Source organism: Lactuca serriola, chromosome 9, assembly GCF_051521515.1.
Source record: "Lactuca serriola cultivar US96UC23 chromosome 9, Lser_US96UC23_V15, whole genome shotgun sequence".
Taxonomy (NCBI): domain Eukaryota; kingdom Viridiplantae; phylum Streptophyta; class Magnoliopsida; order Asterales; family Asteraceae; genus Lactuca; species Lactuca serriola.
Genome location: NC_136416.1, coordinates 99,187,556 through 99,214,323, shown reverse-complemented (window position 1 = coordinate 99,214,323; position 26,768 = coordinate 99,187,556). Strand labels below are relative to the sequence as shown.

Sequence of the window (26,768 nt, the reverse complement as noted above, 5' to 3'; positions counted from 1 at the left end):
GAATATATTTATTTTTTGTGATGTATAAGTATGTAAGAATACATTAGTTTTAATAATAATTTTGCATTTAATTCAAAATGAGTGAAATAAATAGTTTTATTAGACTGTGAATGTAGTAGATATGTTATTAATGCATTATTTTGTTTACAGGACTGATTTGGAAGAAAATAATGGTTGCGATGTTGGTACAGGTGGTTGGTGGCAGCGTGTGGTGATGGTAGTAGAGTTTGAATTTTTTATTTCTTTAAGTTTGTGAATTATTATAAAATGATTTGTATTAAGTTGTGAATTAAACTATCAATGTACTATATAAACTTGTAATTTATATAAGTTTTGTGTTCAAATATGAGAACATATAAGAATGAAAATATTATATTGCAAAAATTACAATTTTGCCATTTTTGTATCAAAAAGAGAAAAAAAAAAGGATTTTCACATGTTCAATAAGAATATCATATAAATATTTACTAACTAATGGGGGTTCTTAGGGTTCTTAATCTTTTATGGTTTTCATTTGAACCACTCCCTATATATATATATATATATATATATATATATATATATATATATCAAATCTTTTTTTTAGCCTACATATGTCTTAGATGTAGCATTTGGAGAAGATTGGTGTTTTTGATGTTGAAAATGATGAGTTGATTATGAGTTCGCAACTTCACACACTTGTTTTAGTTCTCACACACTTGTTGCAACCACGTTCTTTTTTGCTAACATTCCAAACGGTTCGAATGTAATGTTATGGAAGATTTTTCAGAACTTGAAAAGAAGAAGGATAGATTGGGTAATATCTTTGCATTCATGAGATTTATCAAAGTGTAATGCATTTAAATATGAGAGAAGAAAAATCAAAGAGGGAGGGACATGAGAATGAGTGGAAACTTCTCGGAGTCAGTATAGCTCATTTTAGTAGGAGGAATTTGGACCAAATAAGAAGTTTGTACCATTTATAAAGGTTATAGCCTTATAGGTGGTGGTGATTAAAAAAAACAAATCCACTCTCCCTGCCCTTCCTTCCAAATCAAAAATTCAGTTTCATTGAGCATCCTCTGTTATCATTGTTATGAAACTTCATTCATTTATTAGTTTTTATTCTTCTTGATCAGTATCGGGTTAGTATTCAATACTGATTATTGTTTATCATTTTAATGAATTTGTTGATAATGTTTAATTACAAACATACATTTAGTTTCTAATGCTTGTTCACGACGCTTTTGTTGAAGAAAATAACAACTAAGATCGATATTGTTTTTGAAGCTTACGACAAAGAATCAAGATTATCTCATCTATACTATCATTTTACTTCCATCATATCTCTCTAATTCGTTAATTACTAGATTTCTTAATCTGATCTGTACTTAGGGGTATCAAAAAAACCCGAACTCGATTAACCCGACCCGACCCTAACCCGAATAAGGTAATTAGGGTCGGATTCAATAGGGTTAGAATTCTAAATCGGGTTATTCGGGTTGACCCGACAAACCCGATTTGTAGTTAGGGTCAGGTTTAGGGTTGATTTTTACAAAAAAAAAATTGGGTTTCGGGTCAACCCGAATAACCCGGTTAGGAATTCACAACCTTTACATATTCCACTGCTCTTTACTTGAACTATACAAAAAGACTACAAGTCCTTTGAAAATATAAATTTTTGTGACTCTAGAAGCATATGAGGGTCAAGTAACTCCCATTTGTGAAGTTGAAGTCCAAAAAGATATAAAACCTCCATATCTCAAAATTACTAGAGCGGCGGAAAAAGTAAAGATTTTATTTTGATACTTATTTCTACTTTAAACTAACTATAAACATGAATAAACTATATGGTGTTGATCGCTAACTAGAGATTGAAGTTCATCTATTTAATATTTATAATGGAAGAACTCTTTTAGCTATTGTCGTATGCATGTTTTCTCGTATGTTGTAATAACCATGAGGTCCATGATCTTTTATTTTTAATTTGTTTAAATTTGTATGTATTCTTGATGTTAAGAAAAGAGTAAAAAAATGGTTTGGATTTATATCAGATTGCACTCTTGAAAAAACCATATATATTATGTTTAAATTAAGTATTTAGTGTATTAACCCGACTAACCCGGCTAACCCGACCCTATTAACCCGAAACCCGATTAACCCGAACCCGACCAACCCATACCTTAATAGGGTCGGGTACCGGGTTAAATTATTTTTTGTAAAAACCTGACTAACCCGACCCGTTTAACCCGAAACCCGATCGGGTTGACCTGATTAACAGCCCTATCTGTACTTTTACTAAAATCCCTCCATTTCAATTTAAATGCTCGCTTTCCAGTTCAATCAAACACAACCTCAGTCCACAAGATCATGCACATAACATCTTATATTAGATTACAAAACGCACATCTTAAAACATTTAGACAACTAAACATAACCCACAGCCACTGCCACATCATCATAGCCAAAACAGGCCGAGTCAGTCTTTTACACATATTCGGCAACACTTATAAAAATAACAATTCCAGTATATATCTTTTATTCTTTCAAACTCATGCCCACAAAAAGGCAAACATAACATAACATATCACAACATAACACAACCACACTACGCCGAAGGCCCAGCAACCCGCATGGGCCCCGTTTTCCACTCAACCGCTTCACCACAATGCCCGCCCGTAACCCCCGCCCGACCCACATCAACCCTTGCCCGATCAAACCCACCACCAATTTCGGTTTCCATTTCGGTCAGAGCAGGAGGAGTTCGGGCAGCGACAGCTTTCAAGCGATAACGTTCTGCCCGAGACCCGATAACCTGCCCGAGAACCGAGGCAGCGATTGTAAACGCCATGGCGGATTTTGGCATCAAAACCGACTTTCTAAGCATGGCTATAAAAGGAACAGCTGCATGAACAGCTGCAAACCAAGAAGGTGAGAATTTCTTTGTGTGTTCTCTCCATATACCTAAAGGGACATTAGCTGCCATTCCCATAACCCCGATTACAAGCACTTTCGCGGGCAGGGGTTGCGGTCTGAGGTTTTTTGCAAACGCGGTACGCGCTAGGGCAGCCCGGGCAGCCACAATTGCGGGCGGGCAGGTGTATTTGATCCCGGACGGTGGTTTCAATGCTTTGGCTACAAGTGGGATGACATGGCTTACTGCTCTGTATGATTTAGCAATTGGACAATTCCCACTTTTTAGCCATTCTTCTCCTGTTGCTTCATGTTTCGAGTCTCCATTCTGAGAAGAGTCTTTCTTATGCTTTTTTTGTTGATTCTTAAACATTTCGTTAAATGCATCAAAGCCAAATGACCCTCCAAAACTCGAAAGACTAATTGTAGCTGCCTTAGCTGCTAAAGGATTAAACTGGTGAGACATTGAATCCACTTTCAACTTTTGGGGAAACTGTAATGATCCTTCAGAAAGTGGGACAACACCATTTTGTCCATGGAAAAGCCTAAAAGCCATATCAAAATTGGGCCCATCCTCGAATATAGGACCTTTTGTTCCTCGGGCCTGATAAAAAGATGAGATTAGTTTGAGGAAAGATAGGGAATGATGTTTTTTTTTTTTTTAATTTGGTGTGAAATTGTTTGGATTGATATTGAAATGAGAAAACTTACAGGTGATGGGAAAGCCATGGATGGTGAAAAGGAGAAGTTAGTTGGTTCGTTAATGTTGCGCAAAAATGGGCACCGAATGATGTCATTCTGTGAAGGTGAAGATTCGTCAGCCATGTTTCTACAGAAAAAATTCATTTCTTGACAGATGATACCCTGAAAATATAGGAAAACATAAATATTTAAGCATCAGAAAGCCATTGAATCAAACTAATACTCCATTTCATCAAAACTGCAAGTTTTATTCAATCTAGAGCTCAATCTTAGTGCTGTCAAGTTATCATTTCACATAAATAATGAACAAAAGGAACAAACAGAAAGTGTAATTCCACCATATATCTTATGATCTGATAAAGGAAAAAGTCATGAGTTTTAGCATCAAAAACTATGTAATCAACCTAGGCCTCAATTTCATCACCATCAACAATTCTGTCAAAAAGGTAAAGTCAACGCTATCAAGTTACCGATTCAGATAAAAAGGCACAAAAGAACACAAAAAAGTGTAACTCTTTCATATATCTGATATAACAGAAAGAGGAAAGAACGCATGATTCGTGAAAAGGTGAAAAATCTGGAATTATACTAATTCAAGGATCTAGGTCATGAACTTTAGCATCAAACCCCCATCAAATCAAACTAAGTCATCGATCCACATAAAATGCACACGAAAACGAACGGAATTGCATAATTCCGTCATATATCTTACATAAACAGAAACTTAAGAAACTAAATCAAAAGCACTTGGAAGAGTAAACACTCAGAATTTTCACTACGCCAAAGGATCGAAATCAGACACGAAATACCACCTGATTAACCTAGTTCTCAATTTCGCAAAATCCTATCAACAATTCCATCTAAAACTAAAAGTCAGCCAATCAAGTAATCGATAACATGAACAAAAACCTAATCATACCTTCGCAGATGCCGATGCGGAAGAATCGAAAGCAGATAAATGAATCCAAACCCCGATGAGTTTGAGATCTTATTAGATAACAAAACAGGTGAACAAATCAACGAGAAAGGGTATGGAGGAGTAGGTGGGACAAACGCACAACGAAAACAGAAGAGGGGTAATATGCCTTCCACACTCCTAAAGGAAGAATCTGAAACTTACGGAACGACGTCGTGTCTTGCACACGCCAAAATTGACAATTATGACTTTTTCCGATCAAATTGGTCAGGATTTGGTGGCTGCCACAATTAATTCTATGGAATAACGTGGAGCGGCAAAATCTTACTCTACCGTCCAGAAAAAAAGATTATTTGATTAATTCATTAAATTAAAAATATGAATATAATATATATCAAAGACAAAACTTCAAAAATGGTCCCTGTGGTTTTCAAAAATATCAAGTTTAGTCCCTAAGTTCAAAAAACCTCACAGATGGTCCCTATGGTTTCAAAACTCTTAACAAATGGTCATTCCGCCTAACTCCGTCAGCTTTTTACCGCTAAGTGAGGGACATTTTCGTCATTTCAATACACAGGGACCATTTATGAGGTTTTCTCTATATATAAAAAAAAAAGAAAAAAAAAATATTTAATTAAAGGGCCTCTCTCTCTCTCTCTCTCAATTTAACCCAATATGAAACAGTTCTTGGATTTGGAAACCCAAGATCGTCATCCCAATTTCCGACCATCTACACTCCAATCAAACCCTTACCCAACATCACCCTTTCCTCCCTTACTCCTTCTCCACAACTATAATTTCTGATTCATACTCAACCCTTTTTCCATCGTCGAATTCTCCACCAAAATTTGGACATGTTCCTTCTGCCTCCATTGCAATCACTTTCCTCACCAATATCAATCCAATTCCGATGATAATCTCCCGATGAAGCTCTCTCTATCTCTTACAAATACACAAACTGTCGACTTGTTTTCATCAAATCCTCTCCGTAGAATCAATTGAGAAAATCGGAGGTGTCTGGAAAGAAAAGCAAGTGATAAACACACACACACACAACTTATACGCACACATCATCAGAGTCGAAGAAACCCAAGAATGACTTGTCAGAATCAGCCACTAGATTTAAAACCCAAGAATGCCTCGTCGGAATCTTTGATGGGTTTTCAAACCTGTAAAAACAACCCAGATCTAAAACTGGAGATAAAGGAAATCTATTTGGATAAAGGTTGTTGTAATCTCTGGACCAAGTGTCTGATTAAAACAAGCATATATTAGGGATAGAAATAAAGATCGACGTTGTCGATCCTCACGGCGGTCTATGGGAGCCGTCGCCGCCCCCAAGAAAGAATGGATCCTTGTGGTTTTGATTCACTGGACCACCTTATCTTCCGTGTAATTTGATTTGTGGTTTGATCCCATCTCATGACCATCGAACCCTTGACCTCGTCTATGTGGTTCTGCATCACTGTGTTCAATTAACACTAAACCCAAATCTTGAAAATCTTTGAGAATCCCCTGAATCATTGAGCTTAATCCAATGGAAAGCGACATGAATCTGGATGAGCTCAGAAACCTGCAACACCATGAATGATAGGTCCTTGTGAGTAATCGACAGGTTTTTTTTACTTCAAATCCATTTGATCGATGATTAGAGTAAGTGATGGCAAATGAAAGAGGGCCAAGGAAGGAGAGAGAGAGAGAGAGAGAGAGAGAGAGAGAGAGAAGGGGTGGGGCCCTTTAATTAAATAATTTTTTTTTCTTTTTTTTATATATAGAGAAAACCTCATAAATGGTCCCTTTGTATTGAAATGACGAAAATGCCCCTCACTTAACGGTAGAAAGCTGACGGAGTTAGGCGGAAGGACCATTTGTTAAAAGTTTTGAAACCACAGGACCATCTGTGAGGGTTTTTGAACTTAGGGACTAAACTTGATATTTTTGGAAACCACATGGACCATTTTTGAAGTTTTTCTATTCTAGTGACATAGTGATATTAGGTAGGCCTGTCAAATCGGGCCGTCGTGTCGTGTTTTTGTCTAACACGACACGACACGACAATGTTTTTCGTAACACGAACACGACACGACACGATGTCGTGTTTTTTTTTCACTAACACGAAAACGAATCAATTAAAAAACGAAACACGACACGACACGACAAAGATAATATTACATAATTATTATTTTATTTAATTCATATTTAATCATATATAACACGATAAAAACGACAAACACGAAAAACACGACAAACATATGCTCAATCGTGTCAATTTCGTGTGAATTTGTAAACACGAACACGAGACGGCACGACATCATGTTTTTTATACTTGACACGAACACGACACGAAAACGAATTCGAATTTTGATTTCGTTCCGATTTCGTTTCGTATCGTGTATTTTTGTCGTGTCGTGTCATAAATTGACACCCCTAATATTAGGTGGGGCTTTTTTATTTTTGAATCATCTAATGATTCATTTTATTTTTTTCTAAGAAAATATACATATAAAAAAATCTCTTACCTTCCTACCAAAAATTTCTTTCTTATTTGATCTTGATTATATATATATATATATAATCAATTTTTTTAATGTTGACACTTGATCTGATCTAATGAGTATAAAGATTGATCGAAACAAAAACTAGATGAATATTTTATTTCTCATACTTTTATTATCGGTGAATCACAAATTTATAAGACAAAACTGTACATATGCTTCTTATGGTTTGTACTTTTTTTTACTGAGGTCCAAGATAATTTTAAGGTTTGAAAGAGTCGATATCATCTCAACTTTTTGACATCCATCTCATTGTCACGTCATTTTTACCATACAACATGCATATCATTTAGGTGGGGTGGGTTAACATTGTGCATGGCTTGAAGAATAAAACAAATAATTACATTGTGTATTTGTACATCTTGCATAAAAAAATTCATTTCGGAACTCTCTATCTCTCTCTCTCTCTCCCTCTCCAATATTAGAATGTCATTTGAGTTCAACCAACTTGGCATGCCACCATCAGGGGCGCGGTGTATGCCAATCATTGTAGTAGCATTTCCTTTACTTTCAACTCCCTATAAAACATAAAACATATATGATCAATCATTCAGAAAGATATATTTACTGGAATAGGTGTTTAAGCCCGTAACTATAATTGGTATCAACTTGATTTGATAGTAGCATGGTCCTTGTGGGTTGCCTTCACTTTAGCAACTTGACATGATGACTTTTGGGGAGAGAGGTTAACAAATGATTTATTAATATATTATGAGAATAATATATTAATTATAAATCATATTATTTAATTAGTATTTAATCAAAAATTAATTTGGAATTAACTTTGGGATTAAAGAAACTGGTTAAAAGAGCGGGGACTGTTTTGCAAATCATTGATAGTTGTAAAAACTGGGTTGCTGGACTCCTTTTCGATTGAGTGAACGAAATCTATAGGGAGGCCCTATAGAATTCGTCCAAGGCTTCTAGAAGTGGAGGTATGTGGACTGCTTAGGGCCTAAGCAATAGATTCGGGTTTCCACCAGAAAACCCTAACAGCCTCATCTATTCAAAGACCCCTACACCTAGGTTTTTCGTCCAATGCTTAGATTATATAAACCCTAGCCGAAATTCCGCATTATCCCTCCTCTCCCCTCTCTCATCCTTTTGCTACAAGTGTTTGTGAGCCATTAGAGGTGCAACATTTGAGGCACTAAGCTTTCAAAGGTCAAGATCAAGCTAGGAATTCTTAACCTTTTTATATATGAATTTCGAACTGTATATGCTAGACCTAGTGTTATTGATTTGGAATTTCTTTTACATGTTCAATTAGTGAAAAAATTAGATCCAAAGCAATTAAGGTTGCATGAACACATAGGATATTGTTATGCTCAAAACTCATTAGTGGTATCAAAGCCTAAGATATTTTTCTATTAAATTTGATGCATTGATGAACTGTCCAAAGCAGAAGCATAACAGATTCCGCAATCTGTCTATTGAACTCGACGAGCTCATAGCCTGACTCGACGAGTTGACTCATCAGATGCCAGATTTTTCGATTTTCAAATCTTGTTTGGATTAGGATAATTACCAAAATTCGTTTTTAATGCCTTAAATTGAATTTTCTGAATGGTAATCTGATTTCCTTATCAAATACGATTGATTTGGTCAAATTTTTTAAGATAATGACAAAATTATTTTATTAATTTAATTATTTAAAATTTGATCAAGTAATTTTGAAAAGTTTCAAATTACACCTTTTAGTTTTGGAATTTAGAATTTAATTAAAAATTTAATTTTGAAATATTAAATTTTAAAACCCTAGTATTTTAAAGTTTAAAATACACCATTATACTATATAAAATTAAAAGTCAAATATTATATATGTATAAGAACAGTCAGTCTTATCGTTAGTAGGCCTCATTCACGAAGCCGATCTATAAGGGGAGTATAAGGAAACTGCCTATAAAATGACGGTTGAATGGGTATCCACTCTCACCCACCACTTCCTTGGTTGGTGGAGGGTCGTTAGCCGAACGGGTAGGATAGGAAATTAATCTCTCATTAATAAGTATAATGATAAATATAAAGTCACTAAATGTTTTTATAAATTCTCAATCTTAGTTCCTTTAGGAAAATGTGAATTTGATGCTAATCCATGAAATTGCACATTGCACTTTGTCAAGTCGTTAGTGGAGCGTGTGTGGTTAACCGGCACACTAACTTGGACTAACAAAGAGTTGCAATGGGTAGCTCGTAAATTATCATTGATCAATGGAACATGTGTGGTTAACCAACACATTGATTAGGTGGTAAATGACAACGAGAGTACCAAGCTAATTTGCATGGTTATTCACACATTATTTGTGATCATCAGTATCCCAGTCACAAATTTGAAGGGCATAATCGAGATTAAACATGCCATTGAATAGTTCAATGAATCTCAAAGATCTAGGAGTTTCATTCCATTTAAAACCTAATTCATTTTAAAATTTTGTGTTCATGGTGGAATTGGTAAATCGTCATTTACCTACCTTCAAATAATTTACAATTGGATTACGGCATCCCTCTTTCGATTTGTGAACTATTGTGTTGGATCCTAGCCTTAATATTTCATTTTAGGTGTTATATTAAGGATTCCTAATCTAATCAAAACTTGTCCTTCGTATTTTGCAGATGTCTACCTCAAACAACGCTCCTAGTTCCTCCAACAACACTTTCTCGCTCTTGAGCATCTGTGTCAAGGTGACATTCGATGGGTTGAATTTCAATGATTGGATCTGAAACATCCGAATGGCCTTATGTTTCGAGGACAAGGAATATGTCCTCGACAAAGAGTTGAATGATATCAATGAGTCCAAATCTACTCTTGAAGAGATAGTTGAGTATAAGGCCCACTGCAAGGACGCGACCAAAGTGTCGTGTATCATGGTGGCCACTATGACTCCTAAGCTACAACTTTTCTATGGGGAATATTGGCCTTACATGTGCCAAGAATTGATGGAGAAGTACCATCAAATAGCATGTCAAGAGAGGTATGAAATAGTCAGGTCACTTATCACCACCAAGATGAAGGATGGAAAGTCCGTCACGAGCCACCTGCAATGCATGCAGAGATATGTGGATTGTTTTGTCAAGTTAAATGTGAACTTTCACGAAGAGTTGGCTATTGACATAATGTCATAATCCTACACTATTTTCCTCCTTGCTATGATCTGTTCAAAATGACTTATCATTTGAGCAAAGAGGAAGTCACATTGAGCAAGCTTCAAGGCTTGTTTTGAATTGTTGAAAGTGGATTAAAAGGAAAGTCTATTAAATCCACTCCTCCTACTATTGTTGCTCCAATCATGGCTATCGGACAAGGTAAGGGGAAAAAGAGGAAAGCTCCCTCTAAGCAAAGCTGGAAAGGATAGTCCCATGAAGGGTCTACTAGTGGACCCAAAGCAAAATCTGGTTCTACCCCTATCTCGGATCCAAAAGATACAACGTGTTTCTACTGCCAAGGCAAGGGGCATTGGAAGGGCATTAAGGATAGCAAAATCAAGACTACATCGGCAAGTATTTACACTATTTTGTCAAAAAAAAATTCATTGCATTCTAATTCTTGGGTCCTTGATACAGGATGTGGTTTTCACATTTGCTCTGACTTGCAAGGACTAAGAGAAAGTAGGAATGTGCAGCTTGGGAAGATGAACCTGATAATCGGTAATAGGAGATCGTCAACTATTACCAAGATCAGTGTTTATTCTTTAAAGATTAGTAGTGGATTATCTTTAGACTTGAATAATTGTTGCTACTCGTCAGAAATGACGAGGAATATTATTTCTTTTCACAGTTTGTATAGACAAGGCTTTAGATTTTCATTTAAAAAGAAAATTGGTTCTATTAATTCTTATTATAATGGTTTGTTTTATTTTGAAGCATTGCCTTGTGATGGTGTATATGAAACTGTGATGGTTGTAGACAATTTAGGAAATAGTGTGTTGTATATTGATTCGTCTAATGGTTTAGATAAAGCATGTTTATGGCATTGTTATCTTGGACATGTCAACAAGAAGCGCATTGCCCAACTCCAAAAGGATGGAGTGATGGAATCATTTGACCTAAGGTCAGATGATACATGCGAATCTTGCTTGCTTGGAAAGATGACTAAATCACCTTTCACTGGTACTTGTGAAAGAGGTGAGGGATTGTTGGATCTCATACACACCGATGTGTGTGGGCCTTTCATGTAACGTCTGGTTCCTGATACGATTTAACTTAAATTTATTCCATTTTATAGAGCAAATCGACGAGTTGAGAGCCCCAAACTCGTCGAGTAGAGATCATAAGGGCCGCGTAATTTAAGTAACCTACTCGACAAGTTAGGAGGCCTCAACTCGAAGAGTAGGCTGGCGTGTAATTTCATGGGTTAACACCTTATTCACATTTTCCTAAGTAACTAAGATTGGGAATTATAAGGGTTTAGTTACTTAGTATTTATCATTAATACTTTTAATGAAGGGAGAACTTATAGTCTTTGTCCTACCCGTTCGGCTAACGACCCTCCACCAGTCAAGGAAGCGGTGGGTGAGAGTGGACACCCATTAAACTGTCATTTTATAGACAGTAACCTTATACCCCCTTATAGACCGGCTTCGTGAATGAGGCCTACTAACGGTAAGACTGACTTTTACTCTTATACATATATATATATATATATATATATATATACATATATATATATATATATATATATATATTGTTGACTTATAATATTATAAAGTATAAGGATTGAATTTTAACTTTTAAAATCCTAAGGGCTTAACTTGGAATTAAAGTATTCATAAGAGAAAACTTTTTCAAATTCCAAAACTTGAGGGCAAGTTTTGAAACTATTCAAAACTAATTAATTCCATGAGTTTAAAGTAGTTTTAATTAAAAACTCTTCAAGTTCCATAACTTGAGGACAAGTTATGGAAGACTTTAAACTAAGTAATAAAAAAATAACTTTTTTTTTATTGTAACTTATGGAACTAATTAAGGTTACACTTTTTTTATTATTATTTAATGAAGAGACTCTTGAACCTCCATAACTTGAGGACAAGTTATGGAGTCATAAAACCATTTAATTAAAACTAGACTCTTCATTTTGTAACCTTTGCCAACTTTTATGAGTTTTATGATTCTTAAATGTGACTTTTCATATAACCTGAGGACAAGTTACAAAAACACACTTTGGAATCAACTCTTAGATTAAAATGGATTGAAATCAACTATTTCACACAACTTTTCTATTAATCTAAGAACAAGATAATTCAAATCATCAATCTTCAAGAAATTAGCATGAACATATAAACTAATATAAATCTTGAAATTATGACAATTATCTTAGAAATTGGATTAGCATGAACATTACCACATCAAAAACAAGTTTATAAGTCCAAAAACATCTTAGGGTAATGTTCCTAGTCCAATTTCAGCCAAAAAAAATCGAATATATGCTGTCAGGGGGTCCAACTCGTCGAGTGCACGAACCAACTCGGCAAGTTGGATGCATTTTGCCTTGGACTTGGCGAGTCCATCATTGGACTCGGCGAGTCCATCATTGGACTCGGCGAGTCTGCTAAGCAGACAGCATCAAAATTCGATTTTTTAAGCCAATTTTGCAAGTATAATAAGAAAACAAGCCTAGGCTCTGATACCACTGTTGGGTTTTGAGCATTCTAACACTCCTAAGTGTACATGCAACCCTATATACCTTGGATCTATGTTTTCTCTATTATACATGCAAATATGAACATCCAAGGTATTATCCTAATCTAGCATACAAAACAATGAATATATCAAGATAGAATACATACCTCTTTGATGTAGAATTTTCTCAAGAAGCTTGAGTGCCTAGTGCCCCAAGTGTGACACCTCAAATGGCTCACACAACACAAAATACACTTGGAATAACTTGATAGAAACTTGAACACTTCTAAAATCGGCTAGCCCTTCTCTATTCACCCATAGTGCCGATTTTGCCAAAGAATATGATCTTATATAGTTGTTACAATTAGGGTAAACCCTAATTGTCATGGCTTTCTATTTTCTTGGATCCATGGGTTCAAATACACCATGGAGCATCTTATGGGTTTTAGCCCAACTTGACAATCCATGGAGCATTAGCCCACTATACAAGTATGGATGATTTACACAATCAACCCATATATTTAATTAGTCTTCTTTTGATCACTTAATTAATTCTAGATTAATTCTTGATCAATACTAATTAAATAATCTTATTAATATATATTATAACTTATAATATATTAACAAACCTTAAGTGTTATTTCTCTCATTATAGTCTATCCAAATGCATGAGGCCATGCAACCCAAATGGACCATGTTGGGTCGGGTCAAGTCTTACCAATTATAGTTATGGACTTAGACATTAATCCAACAACATGTAGATAAAGTTTAAGACTTTACATGATCATTTAGTTCATAGAGACCAGGTCTATGACCTAATGGTCTATCCTGTAGCTTTGTTTGTTTTTGGATCAAGAACTTGGCCTTTTAGGGTTAGGGTTAGAGCATATTTCTTCTAGAGTGGGTTTTAATGGGTAAAGTTGGAAACTTTACCCTCCTAGGTGTATTTTCAGACCAAATTTGGAATATGGGACTTGGATTTGAAGAAAAATGGCTTAATGCATTAAGAAGGGTTAACAGACTGATGAACTCAATAAGTACATAAGGGACCTCGGCGAGTTGGTTTGGAATGTTCCCGATTCCGTTGGAAAAGAAGGAACTCGACGAGTCCACAGGGGAAATCAATGAGTTGTATTGGGAAAGTCTTGATACTGTTAATAAGGTGGAACTCGACGAGTTGGATCGCGATTTCACGATTCTGTGATTTATGGGAACTCGGCGAGTTGAGTTAACTCGGAGCGTTGACTTTGACCTCGACTTAACTTTGGCCATAGTTGACCCTAAAGGGTTATGAGTATGAAATGGTATCTAAGAGGTTGCTTTGGTTCAGGGAGTGAGTAGAGCTGATTCGGGCCGGAGACGTTTCAGCTATCATCCGACATTTGAGGTGAGTTTCCTCATGGTTTGATTAGGTCGAAGGCACCAATGTCGTATCGTGTATGTTATGTGTGCTGATTAGTAGCTAAGTGTGGGCAGGGCCCGTATCTTAGCGTTATTTAAGTATGGATATGGAATGGATTGGTATATTTGGTTATACTTGTTGTCTGTATGATACTTGTATGTGTTTCTTAGTTAGTTGAGTGTGGGTGGGCCCCGAATCTCACTAGTAGCTAATTGTAGGCGGGGCCCGTAACTCTTAGATAGTCGAGTGTGGGCAGGGCCCGTAACTCCTAGATAGCCGAGTGTGGGTGGGGCCCATGTTTCCTAGATAGTTGAGTGTGGGCGGGGCCCGTATCTCACTAAGCGTAGGCAGGGCCTGTCATCCGAGTGTGGGCGAGGCCTATATCTCCTTAAGTGTGGGCAAGGCCCGTATCTCCTAGTTGCATGTTACATGTATGGTATGTGGTAGTTTGGGGGAAATTCACTAAGCTTCATGCTTATAGTTTTCAGTTTTGGTTTCGGTTACTTTCGGTAGCAAAGGGAAGAGCTCTGGATAATTGCATTACACACACCATGATGTATAGCCTGGGATGTTACTCTGATATATTTGACATGCGTTTTGATATGGATATACCGATTATGATGTTTCGATATAATATGGTTTCTGTTATGATAAGATGATTTTAATAACTACGATTTATCCAATGATTTAAAAATGAAATATTTGGTCATGATTTTTGGGATGTCACAAGTTAGTATCAGAGCCTTGGTTTGAGGGACTCGGGCACACTCTCAGGTGTGTCTGAACTCAAACTGAGTACTTGGTATAAAATTTTCAAAAGAAAACCATTTTTATAAAAATGATTTCTGAAAAGAGAAAAAGGTGTGGGAAATGCAATCAGCCGAGCTCAAGTAAGTTCTCCCAAATTACCCATACATGTTTATGTTATGATATGAATTGTGAATATGTGAACTGCATGCTAGATTATGGCTAAGGATCTAAGAAGGATGTCTTGTATGCCTACTGTATGAGATTATAGAACTACATGATAGTACTGATTAGTCAATGATATGATGGCCTGATTAGGATATGCTTGGTTTTGATTACTCAATGCTTGAATGTTGCTTACTTCATGCTTTAGGAGTTCTAGTTATATTTAACTAACTAGTGAACGAATACTCTAAGTTACATATTATGAGGACTAAATAATTTCAAAAGGTTAGGTTTAGCCTTATTTCGAAGCTCTTGTTTGAGTCCAACCATTGTAGGGAGAGACCTATCATTCGAAGAATTATCTGTTCTTAGTAATATGTAATGGTATTAAGGGAGAGAATATTATGCTTCATTTCAAATCTAAAGGCTTAGGTTGTGGAATGTTAATAAATTTAGTCAAGGATACCTAGTGCATTCTCAAATTTCGATTATGATTATGGCATCCCTCTTCATAAATCGAATTATGAGAATGTGACACATAAAATATTATGGCAGAAGATTGATAAAGTATTAGATCTTTATGTAAGATATTATGCATCGTGTCTCATACACTTCGGGTAAAGGATCGATTGCAAGTGCTATAATATTTGACCATTCTAAAATTTTCCAAATTTCTAGCGCATTTAGAAGGGAAAAGGACAAGAATTGGTTTTGACTAAGATAATTAAACAACTATCAAAGGACGATCTAAAGCTCGCTGAGGATTGGTCACTTGTGAGTAGTTGGAAGTATAGTATTTGATGGACCATATCGACATTATTATGAATAGAAAAGATTCTATTAAGAATGAGTTGTCATATGGAAAATATGGAAATGGTTCCATATTAGGAGTTGGATATTGAGAATCTATATCTAGATTAGAAATTTTTATGCAAAAGGATGTTCAAAGGAATGTACTTTGAGTGAGAGACATCACGTCTATGGAATTGTATTGTAACAATCTCAAATAGAGGACTTTGTAATTTCATTGGCGATAGTCATTGTGACTTTTGTGCTATGACGTTACGAAAGGATCATTGCATAAAATGTTAGAATCTAGCATATTCTATAAGTGGCAAGAATTTGATATTCTTTCATTTGTGACAAGGATTGGGAGTTGTGAAATGAATATGATTGGAAATGTATTCATTTGATCTATTTCACAAAGTAAGAACCATAGGTAAACATTGTGTGCATGCTAAGAGCATGGGACAAGTGTTGTAATAATTCAAGTAAGAAGTTGATTACCCGAAACAACAAATAATGAGTAATCGCTATGATGATAAATAAAAGGTGTTTTATTTATACTCAAAGGTTTGAGGCCATATGGTATTAGTATTATTCTTGTGTTTCACTTTGCATGTTTTGACTTCCTGAATAATTTAATTGGTTCAGAACAGTCAAATTATTCGAACGGGCCACAGTCGTTCATATGTTGGAAGTAGGTATGAATGGAGACTGTCGTGAATTGGTGTGTGGATTGTCTAAAGTGTATTAGACATAAGCAAATGTTTGCTGCAACATTCATGAGTGCTTATGAATATGAGTTTGAGCATTGGATTAAACCCACGCTCACTTGGATCACTTCATGGATTTTATCACGAGTGATTGGTGAGACGATAACATCTTATATTCTTGAAACCGAGATGTGTGAGTTGTATCTTGCGAGTCAGTTGCACATTGATAATATGTAAACGCACCAGTAACTTGGTGTTATAAAACATATTGTTGTGTGTGATTCGGTAAGTGAGTGCAAGCAAGCATTGAATCAAAGTTTATCCGTTCCTTTTATCCAAAGTAGGATAAAAGCGATATATTTGGGCCCCTCGATGATTTAGTGATGACACCTAAGTGCTTGGCCAAGCCGGGACTAAATTGATGGTTCAATTGTAGTCTGTTGTCAGTCATCATAAATTGGAAGTCGGGAAATAGTATAGAGAGAATGATTAAGTTCATGTCTCATATCTATACGATATCTAAAATGGAGGAATATATGATCCCTTATCTAAAGGACATGTGTATCTAAGAAGATTAGAGTTGACAGCGGCTTTTGGAAAGCTACGATTACAGATCAGGATCTAAAGTCATACGCAGAATAGTTATTAGACTTGTCCAAGTGGGAGACTATTGGATTAGTTTCTAAGTCCATAACTATTTTAGGTATGTACTTGACCCGATGGTGCATGGTCCTTTTGGGTTGCCTTCACCAAAGCAACTTGATAGGATGAATTATGGAGAGAGAGGATTAATTATGATTTATTAATATATTATGAGAATAATATATTAAAGGATAAATCATATTGTTTAATTAATATTAGTCAAGAATTAATAAGAATTAAGTTTGTGGCTAAGAGACATTAATTAAACTTAAGGAACTAGAACTGTCAATTGTGTGATAGTTGAATATTGAGCTAATGGACTCCATATTAGAGGGGTGGACGAATTCTATGGGGAAACCCATTAGAAATCGTCCTAGGCCTCTAAGGAGGGAGTCCATGGGTTTCTTAGGGCCTAAGCATCCAAATTAGGGTTTCCTTGTTAGATAACCCTAATAGCCTCACTATTTAAAGGACCCTTGAGACTCAAAAACGTGTGAACTTATTCCTTAGGGTTTCCACACGTTTTGGGCAGCCTCCTCTCTCCTTATTCTTCATCCTATTGCTCTTGGTGTTTGTAAGCCATTAGAGGAGTGACACTTGTGACTCTAAGCTTTCTAAAGTCATTACAAGGAGGATTTGAGATTGTTATTGCTACATAACAATCAAGGTAAGATCTAAAACCCTTTCACATGTTAATATGATTAATTGTATGCTAGAACTAGGGTTTAAAGTCTTGGATGAATTGCATGTAAAATAGAGAAACCTAGATCCAAACATTAGGGTTTGCATGAGCACATAGGATGTTCTTATGGCTAAAACCCATCAAACATAAGTTATACTTAAAGTACGGTAAACATAACTCAACTTACAAAGGGTTTAGCGAGGAACCGGGCTCTGCGGGGTAGAACTTCCGAGCCGAAAAACTCTTTTTCTCAGAGCCTTCGGGCGCTCTGGGGCTATCCTCTAGCACCTTGAGGTTACTAGGGTTTGGGGAGGCTTAGAGAGAAGTTAGAAAGAGAAGTGAGGGGGTTTTGGTGTGAAAAATGAAGGCATTCTCGCATGTCATTTATAGGCTGGAATTGGGTCAAACTTGTTGAGTTTTAGCCTCCAACTCATCGAGTTAGTGCCACATGTCACCATCTGGTGGCAAGGCGTGGGGAGAAAGTAATGGCTCAGATCACACCACGTCACCCCACTTCGCAGCAACACATTTCTGACTTTTAAGATCCGTAGCATTCGCATACGAGCCCCGTTTTCAACATTCTTTATATCCATGCGTATGTATTGACAAGATCTACAACTCTCCTTTTGACTCAATTGGCTAATTCTCGATCGATTTTGATATTTAACAATGTGAGAAGATTACATCGTTAACGACCGTGTAAAATTCATAAATTTTACATACAGACTCCGTTTTTTACTGTCTTTTTATCATTGAACTCCTATTAATGAAATCTTCAATTCTTATTTAGGTTGTTTCGGATAAAAATCACTCGATCTAAAATTTGATTTTCGGGTTGTATATTGCTATGCTAAGTCTTAGAAAAATCATAACTTCCTTATACGAAGTCAGATTTGGACGTTCTTTTTATGCATGTTCTCAGTTTAATGTATATAAGACTGTCGTTTAGATCACTAAGGCTAAAAAGTAATTTATCGAAAATTCACTTTTTTACGTTACGCGGTGCCGTGTCGGTTTTGCCATAAAACTTCGACCGGTCATAAGTTCTTCGTTATAACTCGGATTTTGGCATTATTTATATGTACAGAACTCTTGTGACATATAATATAACTTGGTTAAGATTATTCATTCTAAATAATCTTCCATCAAATGGACCCTAAATTGACTAGCCCGAATCTGTGGGCGTTATAATATTAATGATTGATATACCTATGAGGATGATGTCTAGGTTGGATTTAGTGAGATGTTTAAAGTGGGATTTCCAAAAAGTATGCTTTGTATACCAAATGGACCCTACCTCCGATATGATCCTACATGGTTGTCTCTTATCAGCTATATCACTAGACATCAAGATTTTTGAGAAATTTAGACTGTGAATTAGTCATAAGAGGTAATAAACTAAGACTTAGAGATGATTGAACCTAGGTCATATCAAAGGAAAAACCAAGTGATTAAGCGAAGCGCTGTCTAACTTTCGAGTCATCACTTTAAGAAGTAAGTGCATAATTACTTTCACCTTAAACATATATATGAAATATTTAAGATAAATGCTCGTTATATGTGCCTATTATCTGTGTTCCTGATATCTATGTTATGTGAACGATTTATACATGTTTTACTTGTTTTAAATCGTATATCTATTTTTATACATATAAATATATTGGGTAAAGATGGGTAGATGAAAGATGATATAGATGAGGATAAATGAAAGATGAAATAGAGAGTGAGAGGTCGTGACTTTAAAGATTATATAGTCATATAGCAATGTATAGATGAAGACCACAGACTATTCTAGACAGTCCAATGGAACGCTAGCAGGTTCGACTCTTGTAGGTGCTTTTGAACTAAGTGTTCACCAGGTGTACTCCACCCCTTGGTTGCCTTATTGACATATACTGCAAAGGTATCCCCTGAGCACTATTTTTTTTATCCCGAAGATAATCCTTATGACAGGTCCCTTGAAATAGATACTTTAGGGACATAGAGTGATGATAACGAAAATGGGTAATCGGGTTGAATGAATTGATGAATATAAATATATAATAAAAAAATATAATTATTATGGGTTGAAAATCCTATGTGCTCACCAGGCTCCCAAGCCTGACCCACTCAATTCCTTGTATTACAGGTTGATGCAACTTGGTCCTCCGACTATCTGATGCAGTGGCTCTGATCACTATGTGGTGGCTCTAATTACTCCTGGAAGACCTGCGAGTTCACACCATGGGAAAACCGTCAGCCGTTCTTTGGGAGGAGCTCCTAGGAAAACGCTTTGACGGTCAAGACAGTGACTGAACTAAGAGTGTATGGTTTGAGCTGAGAGGGGTCGACTTACTCTTCAAGGTTGCGGATGAGGCCTTTTATATTGAGACCTCCTTCCAGTGCATACATGGGACAAGGTCGTCAGGTATGACATGATCTGGCACCTTGATTGGTTAATCGTGCTTAGTGTCGCGCTAGAGCTAATGATTGGTTCAGGTAGTAATGATTTGAGTATACTTATTGTCTCTTGGAGCCGTTGGGTTTGTAGCGGAGTGGAAGGTGCCCGCTAAGGCTATGCCTTCCATGTTGGCATCTGGCTCTGCGGGCATCGGAGTGGATACGTTGGGAGTAGCTTGGTCTAGCGGCTTGCCTTGAGACACCTTTGGCATGGCTGACCGCAACTCCTAGCCTATGCTAGGGCATGTTATCAAGTCCCCCAATCCAATAGTTATAGAGTTTTCTAGGCTAGATATGATGTTCTGGAATTAATTGCATGTACACGCGTCAAGTTAGGGTTCCAACGACACTTCGGTTTTTTTGGCGATATGGCTACCCTTTATGCCAGGTATTTACATCATCTGTCAGGATTTTAAATATCCCACCTTCCCTTATTTCTTATAAGTGGAGATCTTTTCCTTATTCTATTCACACCCTTTATCTTGTTCCTTCTTTCTTTCCTCTTTAACTTTTCTACTCTGCTTTCTTTTTCTACTTTCATGGCGAACCAACCTGGCATCTTTCCATCTCCTGCAAAGTTTGACCTTTAATGAGACACTTATGGCTTTTCTCCGGTAGACGACGTGGAGCTTCTGGTTGCTGATTCGATGACATTATCACCTCCTCCTGAGAAGGTTCATATCGATTTAAATACCTTCGATACTGTGCTCTGTCTTCCCTTAACTGACTTTCAGGAGGAGTTGCTCTAGAAGAATTGTTGCAACATTCATATGCTCACTCCAAACACAGTCAACAAGATAGTGGCATTTGAGATGATTTGTTGGGCTAACGATATCCTTCACGATTTCTTTGTCTTCAAGTTCTTCTGCTGGTTTAGTGCCACTAGAGAAACATTCACATTCTCCGCCCATCGTGATGGTCACGTCCTGGTTCCTGATGGTAAAAATCACAAGAACTAATAAGACAAATGGTTATGGGTTAACTGGGAATAAGTTAGTCACTATCACTTTTGGGTGAACAACATCTCAGATGGTACCCTTAAGTTTTTTCCACACAACCAGGCTACTACTGGCTTTTTAAAGACGATCCAGGTCGTTCCTGATGATTATTCGGAAGTCGTTTATGGTAAGTGTTTCTGATCTTACTCTCTTCTCCCCCTCTTGTTTTACATACTTATCGACTGGCCAATACTTTTATTGCTTTGGAAGGTACCGGGTCTCCAATGTCGATGGACTTTGTTCTGTGGAAATGGAATCGAGGGAAGTTAGAGCATCGTGAGGTTGACCTCCACGATACTCTACTACCACCGTGTTGTGTCAAGCCTCTGGTTGTATTTCTAGCTCTATTGGGGCAGTCACACGAGGGTACATTTGTAACCGGTGGTGAGCGACATTTGGATGTTCATCCGATCTCTGTGGTTGTGTCGCCTTTTTCCGGTGAAGTGGTTGAAGACAACAAGGACAGGATCATCTCAAGTGTCATGATCATCTCTAATGTTGGCATTGCCAATGTTGGCCGATGCGTTCAGCAGAGGCGGGGTTTCGCCTGTAGTTTGACTTCAATCTCCTCTGGCCCTGAGGGAGTTGTAGTGATCCCCGATGATGTCATACACCAGTCTGAGGCGGATCAAGGGGAGTTTCAATTTCTAGACTTTTATCTAGGGAATCTCTATGAGTTAAATTACACTCTATTCTTATTTCAGTGTAATTTATATGTTTAAATTCATAGTCGTTGTTATGAATTTATAAATAAGATTTGCCAGTGATTCCAACATCATATTACTGATTGATCTACTTATAGGGATGATGTCTAGGTCGAATTTAGTGGGGTGCTTAAAGTGGGATTTCCAGACAATATACTTTGTATACCAAGCAAATCCTACCCCCGATATGATCTTACCTGGTTGTCTCTTATCAGCTATAGATCGGTAGACATTGGGATTGTTGAGGAATCTAGACTATTAATTAGTCATAAGAGGTAACAAACTAAGACTTAGAGATAATTGAACCTATGTCATATCAAAAGAAAAACCAAGTGTTGAAGCGAAGCACTGTCTAACTTTCGAGCCATCACTTTAACAAGTTAGTGCATAGTTACTTTCACTTTACACATAGATATGAAGTATTTAAGACAAATACCCGCTATATGTGCTTATTATCTGTGTTCCTGATATCTATGCTATGTGAACGTTTTATACATGTTTTACTTGATTTAAACTGTATATGTATTTTTATACTTATAAATATAGTGGGGAAAGATGGGTAGATGAAAGATGATACAAATGAGGAGATATGAAAGATGAAATAGAGGGTGAGAGACCTTGACTTTAAAGATGATCTAGCCGTCTAGCGGAGTATAGATGATGACCATGAACTATTCTAGACAGTCCAGTGGAACGCTAGCATGCTCACAACTTGTAGGTGTTTTTGAACTAAGTGTTCACCAGGTGTACTCCATCCCCCATGGTTGCCTTATTAACATATACTTCTAAGGCAGCCCATGAACATTATTATCTATCCCGAACATAATTGTGACATCCCCAAAATCTCGGCCAGAAAAGACCGGTTTCATTTATGCTTTTTAAACATTTTTAGAGTAAATCCTTTTGATTTTAAAAGATATGCGGAATTTGTTCCCAAAAACAAAACATGATAAAATAGATTTTTATCAAAACATTTCATTAAGAAATATAATTTCATTCCATAATAAAAAAACCCGGGATGTCATGTTCCGATACAGACCATAAAGCATAAACGATAACATTACAAGTCATTCAACAAATATATACATATACAGACTTGTAAACAAAACAACTTGATGATTATCCATCTTATGCCCTCGTGCCACTTCCTGTAATACAGAGAAACTGAGTGGGTCAGGCTTGGGAGCCTGGTGAGCATATAGGGTTTTCAGCCCGCAATAAATAATTAAATTAATATTCATCAACCAACAATAACCCGATTACCCATTCCCATTATTCTCACTTTATGTCCCTAAAATAACGAATACAAGGGACCTAGTCTAAGAATATTTCATCGGGGCGACAACACATGCTTTCGGGGGTTTCCCGGCAATATATGTCAAATAAGGAAACCATGGGGGGATGGAGTACAGCGAATGAACACCCAAGTTCATTACACCTACAGGTGGCGAGCCTGCTAGTGTTCCACAGGACTGTCTAGAAAAGTTTGTTGTCGTCATCTAAACTCCGCTAGATGACTAAATCAAAACAACGAGGTCTCTCATCTGTTTATTACACACCAACTATCTACCCATGTTCTACCCAACATATTAGTAGATAAAAATATATATTTTTATACATAGTTTAAAACCTGTATAGCATGCTTTAATCAATACATATTCCACATAACAGATGAGGCACACACATAACACGTATTTCATAGAGATTAAATCAGATCTTTGAGATAGAAGAGAGTGGATATACATTCACACATATAACAACAAAATATATACACATAGCACGTATTTTATATAAAAAACTTCATAATAATGTGTTGGAAGAAAGTAACTACACACTCACTTGATCAGAAGATGATCGGACAACACTACGGCTTGTAGAAGTAGTATTCTTCGACAGATCTGGAAGATCTTCACAAAAACCGGACTCCTCGCGGACAAGGCTTCGGCTCAGGAATAACGCTCTTCGGGATCCTCGGGACTTCGGATCTTGCTTTGGGGCTCGGGAATGATACCGGGGCTTCGGGATATGATTGGCACACAAATCAAGGCAAAAACTAGAGAGAATAAAGAGTTTGAACAAGAGAAAATGGTTGATCTCGGTTTCTATTTATAAGCTGGGGGTCTGGGATTACGTTGGGCGTAATTTCAATTTACGCTGGGCGTACTCAGTACGATGGGCGTAACTTGGTTACATTGGGCGTACTTTGACGTCACTGCATGCGTCAATCGGTGGCACTCGAGTATTGGTCAGGCAACTTGCATCCTCCTGAGTACGCTGGGCGTACTCAAATTACGCTCGGCGTAATTTGACTCATTAAACTTCTAAATTGCGTAACTTTTGCATACGAGCTCCGTTTTCACCGTTCTTTATATCCACGCGTAGGTGAGACTACGCTCTACAACTTTCGTTTAGACTCTGTCGGCTAATTTTGCCTTTATTTTTATTATTTATTTTTAGTAGGCCCGGACAGGAAAACTTCGTTATAAATTCATAACTTCTTCGTTCGACGTCCGTTCTCGCCTAACTTTTCATCGTTTCGCTACTAACAACGAGATCTTCGATTCTCGTTTAGATTGTTTCGGCTATAAACCGCTCGATCTCAAATCGAGGATTCGGGCTGCACACTGCTAAGTCGAAACTTTAGAAAATCATAACTTCCTCATACGAAGTCAGATTTGGGCGTTCAATATATTTTCGGAAACCTCGTTTCGGCCACTACAACTTTATGCAAAGATATCGGGCTTATCTCATACTTTAATTTTGACGCTTATTTTATTCTTAATTCATTAAATTATAATAATTAAGAAAATAAACACATAATTCACATCATTCACATAATACTCAAATATTTCATCATTAATACTTCAAAAGAATTACAAGGGTTAACCTAGACTATTACATCAACGAAAATGCCTAGCCTGGAAACGCTGGCGTTACAATTCTCTCCACCTTAGAATGATTCCGTCCCCGGAATCACACATCGACAAACAAATGCGGATAGCGACTCAACATGTCACTCTCTGTTTCCCAAGTGAGATTTGGCCCATTCAAATGTTTCCAACGGACAAGCACTAATTCGACCATCTTGCGTCGAAGCTTCTTAGTCTTACGGTTAACAATTGCCTCTGGTTCTTCAATTAACCTATTGTTTTCATCAATTATCAATTCAGAAATTGGAATTATATCAGGAACTTCTCCCGTGAACTTACTCAAATAACACACATGGAAAGTGTTATGAATACCACTCAATTCTTCTGGTAGTTCTAGCTTGTAAGCTTGGTTCCCAATCCTCTGAAGAACTTTAAACGGTCCAATAAACCTTGGACTCAACTTTCCCCTTTTACCAAATATTATAAGTCCCTTCCACAGCGATACTTTAAGCAAAACCGAATCTCCAACTTCAAAAGTCATCGGCATTCACTTCTTGTCAGCATAGCTCTTTTGACGATCCTGAGCTGCTAACATTCTTTCTCTAATTATTTTCAACTTTTCAGCGGTTTGATGGACCATCTCGGGACCCATAAACTGCTTTTCCCCAGCCTCAAGCCAACAAAACGGCGTACGACACTTCTGTCCATACAAAGCTTTATAAGGTGCCATCTTAATGCTCGAGTGGAAACTATTATTATAGGAAAATCTACCAAAGGTAAATGTTCATCCCAGTTACCTAGGACTTACAGGGTACATGCTCTCAGCATATCTTCAAGTGTTTGTATTGTTCTTTCACTCTGACCATCAGTCTCCGGATGGTAAGTTGTACTTAAACACAACTTGGTACCCAATTCCTCTTGTAGACTTTTCCAAAATCGTGAGGTGAAACGACTGTCATGATCTGACACAATCGTTAACGGAACACCGTGAAGCCTTACAATTTCCTTCACGTAAGAATTCTCAAGCTTATCCATAGACCATTTCTCATTGGCTGCTATGAAGTGCGCACTCTTAGTGAATTGATCAACGACCACCCAAATCATGTCGTGACCGTTCTTTGTTCTGGGTAGTTTAGTGACAAAATCCATCGCAATGTCTTCCCATTTACCCATAGGCACAGATAAAGGTTCTAAACTCCCGTATAGTTTCTGATGTTGTGTCTTGACTCTCGCACAAGTCACACACTCGGCCACATACTTTGCAACATCAAGCTTCATCGTTGGCCACCAGTAGTAGGGTTTCAGGTCCCTATACATTTTAGTGCTGTCAGGATGAATTGAGTACATGGTTTTGTGAGCTTCTTCCATCAGAAGATTTCTTATCCCTCCGGACTTAGGTACCCAAATCCGACCTTGGAGCACCGTTAGTCCATGACCGTTTGTATCAAACACCAACGTTTTGCCCAAACGCTCCTCCTTTCGGTCATTCTTCTCAGAAGCTTCCTCTTGAGCTTTCTTTATACTTTCCATAATGGTCGAGACAACTTCTATTCTCAACGCTCTTGGCCTTTTTCCTTCAAGATTGACTTTCCAACTGAGAGCATTAGCAACAACATTAGCTTACCGGGGTGGTAAAGTATCTCACAGTCGTAGTCCTTAAGTAATTTTAGCCAGCGTCGTTGCCTCATATTCAATTCTTTCTGACTAAAGAGATATTGGAGACTCTTATGATCAGTGAAAAGTTTGCACTTCGTGCCATAGAGGTAATGCCTCCATATTTTTAGAGTGAAAACTACCGCTGCCAACTCCAAATCATGAGTATGGTAGTTCTTTTCATGCTCCTTCAACTGTCGAGACGCATATGCTATCACCTTTTCTCTTTGGGTAAAAAAACAACCCAATCCAACCCCAGACACATCGCTAGAAACAGCGAAGTCTTCAA

General features: G+C 37.1%; 1 protein-coding gene across 1 annotated transcript; it reads right to left on the bottom strand.

Moving 5' to 3' along the window:
* Positions 1-2,407: 2,407 nt before the first annotated feature.
* Positions 2,408-4,769, bottom strand: LOC145072772 (uncharacterized). The gene is made up of 3 exons (XM_079019248.1): positions 4,514-4,769; positions 3,604-3,756; positions 2,408-3,496 (listed from the first exon to the last, which is right to left on the bottom strand). The coding sequence occupies exons 2-3, from the start codon at positions 3,736-3,738 to the stop codon at positions 2,588-2,590; spliced, it is 1,044 nt and encodes a 347-aa protein (XP_078875374.1). The 5' UTR covers positions 3,739-3,756; positions 4,514-4,769; the 3' UTR covers positions 2,408-2,587.
* Between the last annotated feature and the right edge of the window lie 21,999 nt (positions 4,770-26,768).